A 2,109-nucleotide genomic window follows, 5' to 3' on the forward strand; every position below is an offset into this window, starting at 1 on the left:
GATTAATTTTGCCTCCTGAAGTAGATCAGCAGAATCTTCAAGATAAGTAATGTTGCAGGTTGAATTATCCAAAGTCAGCACAGGTATTTTAAACCTCGAGTGAGCAGTCCTCCCACCAGGTAACAATAGGGATGCAATGCCACTTGCTGCTACAGTTAGGCAGATGTCGTGTTTGGCCCAAATAGCACTTGCGAGCGTCCTCCACATGTAAGTTTTATCAGTTCCGCCGTAACCATGGAGGGAAAAAACACCACCATTTTGCAATGTAACAACGCTCATTACTTTTTCAAAAATTCCCCGTTGCTCATCTATATTTGTGGAAGAAAACTTTCAATTAAACCATGAAATCAATATAATGTGATGTTCCAAAATCTAAATCATATCGTGTACGCAATACCTGTCATTGCAACGTGCAGTGCAACACACTCGTCCTGCATAGCTTGAACGTCATATCTCCGTTCTTCATAAATGAGTCTGTTCCCAAGCTGGTCCAAAACATAACTGTCGGGATATGGAATAGGCTTAAAGTCCCTAAGGGATCTTCTGTTGGACAGCAACAATTTTTCTATCTCAATCAAGAAGAGATCCATCAGTTCTTTCTCCGTCAACGTCAGAGCTGCATAAAATAAAAGCATTAATAGTCAGATCATACAGCACACAACTTAGTTACGGTGTTTTACAACATGAGTAAGAGTATTTTATAAAGTCACTAACAGATTTGTTTCATTGTAGTTAATGAGTTTATAAATTCCCACCTTGGTTGTTAATCTGAATCCTTTGATGGTGCAATACACCATCTGATAGTAAAATCCATGACTGCTCTCACACATGTGCATGTCTATTCACATCTCCTGACAAAAGCATAACAACAAACAAATTCCAAAGGTAATGACCAGAGCCCCATTCACTTGCCTCTTTAAGGGCCCCAATATATTCCCGATCATCTTCAAGGAAGCCCATGGAAAACACGCATCCCTAAACGTGTCATATTGTATATCACCGACCTTTCTGATATCATCATAAGTTGTAGGACCCTTTACAACCGTCAGTATCAGGCGTAGATAAAACAACTATCCGGTTGTGGGTGGAACCCAAATAAGTCGTCCAATGGTGTAACCCTTTTTCTGTGGCTTCCACGCCCTTTCCCTTTTATGGTAAACAAACTTCGTGACAAATTGGCCATAAGTCAATTGTCTCGCACCCTCATAGGTCTGATTTGCAACTAACCACGAAGTAAACATAGATTCCGTGACACTCGCCTCCTCTAAGACATTTTCCATACGGGCATGATCTGGGTAGTAGACGGACTTCTCACCAATTAGATGGAAAAACATGCGCTCAACTGCCGGCTGCCGTCCATGTATACTGTAAGAGAAGATTCTCCAACTTGCCTCGTAGGGGGATACGTACCTGCAGTCAAGGTACTGCTTTATCTCATCTACAGGTTCATTAGGACAACCATTTTGTGCCGAGTTATGAACAACTAATGCGGTAATTCGGTTATGTCCTTTGTGTATGTATTTGAAAAGATACTTGATTGACGTACTTTTATTAAACCATTCCATGTTAATGTGAGCATGGTACTTGAGTAGTAATTTCTTGTTGTAGGGGACAACACGCGTATTGTCAAAATGGATCCCCTTTTTTTTTGTATGGTGTGAGTAGATGACCGTCGTCTATAGAGAGGGTATCCATCGGAATCAACAACACTATTTTTAATGAACTTTTTGGGGAAGAACTTAGTGCACCTGTTGTTTTTAGTACACTGTGCATTCTGATTAGCTAACCCACATGGACCATGGATCATATGTGATTTTACCAAGTTTTACAGTGCAGGATGTGTTGTAGGGTCAGGTATTTCTGCACAAATTATTCGATCGATATCTGCAGGAGTAGGATATTTACTTTGAGGATGTAGGAAAATTAAAATATGTGCGTGTGGGAGGCCTCTTTTTTGAAATTCGATGGTGTACATGTCTGCAATCACATATTAATTGTTATAATACTAAACCGTGATTAGAACTAAGTAATGTATTAAAATATGTCATAGTTCAAGACTTACATGCCAAAACGCGGTCGAGAATATGTTTCCTTGTAATATCTTTAAGT

At 39.7% G+C, this 2,109-nt stretch overlaps 1 protein-coding gene across 1 annotated transcript; it reads right to left on the minus strand.

Annotated features, from left to right (window-relative positions):
* Positions 1 to 1,070: 1,070 nt before the first annotated feature.
* Positions 1,071 to 1,565, minus strand: LOC131627617 (uncharacterized). Its single transcript, XM_058898456.1, has one exon. It carries the CDS (start codon positions 1,563 to 1,565, stop codon positions 1,071 to 1,073), a length of 495 nt encoding a protein of 164 aa, XP_058754439.1.
* Between the last annotated feature and the right edge of the window lie 544 nt (positions 1,566 to 2,109).

This window comes from Vicia villosa, unplaced genomic scaffold, assembly GCF_029867415.1.
Source record: "Vicia villosa cultivar HV-30 ecotype Madison, WI unplaced genomic scaffold, Vvil1.0 ctg.000374F_1_1, whole genome shotgun sequence".
NCBI lineage: Eukaryota > Viridiplantae > Streptophyta > Magnoliopsida > Fabales > Fabaceae > Vicia > Vicia villosa.

Bases quoted from the DNA above. Each gene is read 5' to 3' on its own strand.
- LOC131627617 (XM_058898456.1), bottom strand. From the start codon at position 1,565: ATGGAATGGTTTAATAAAAGTACGTCAATCAAGTATCTTTTCAAATAC.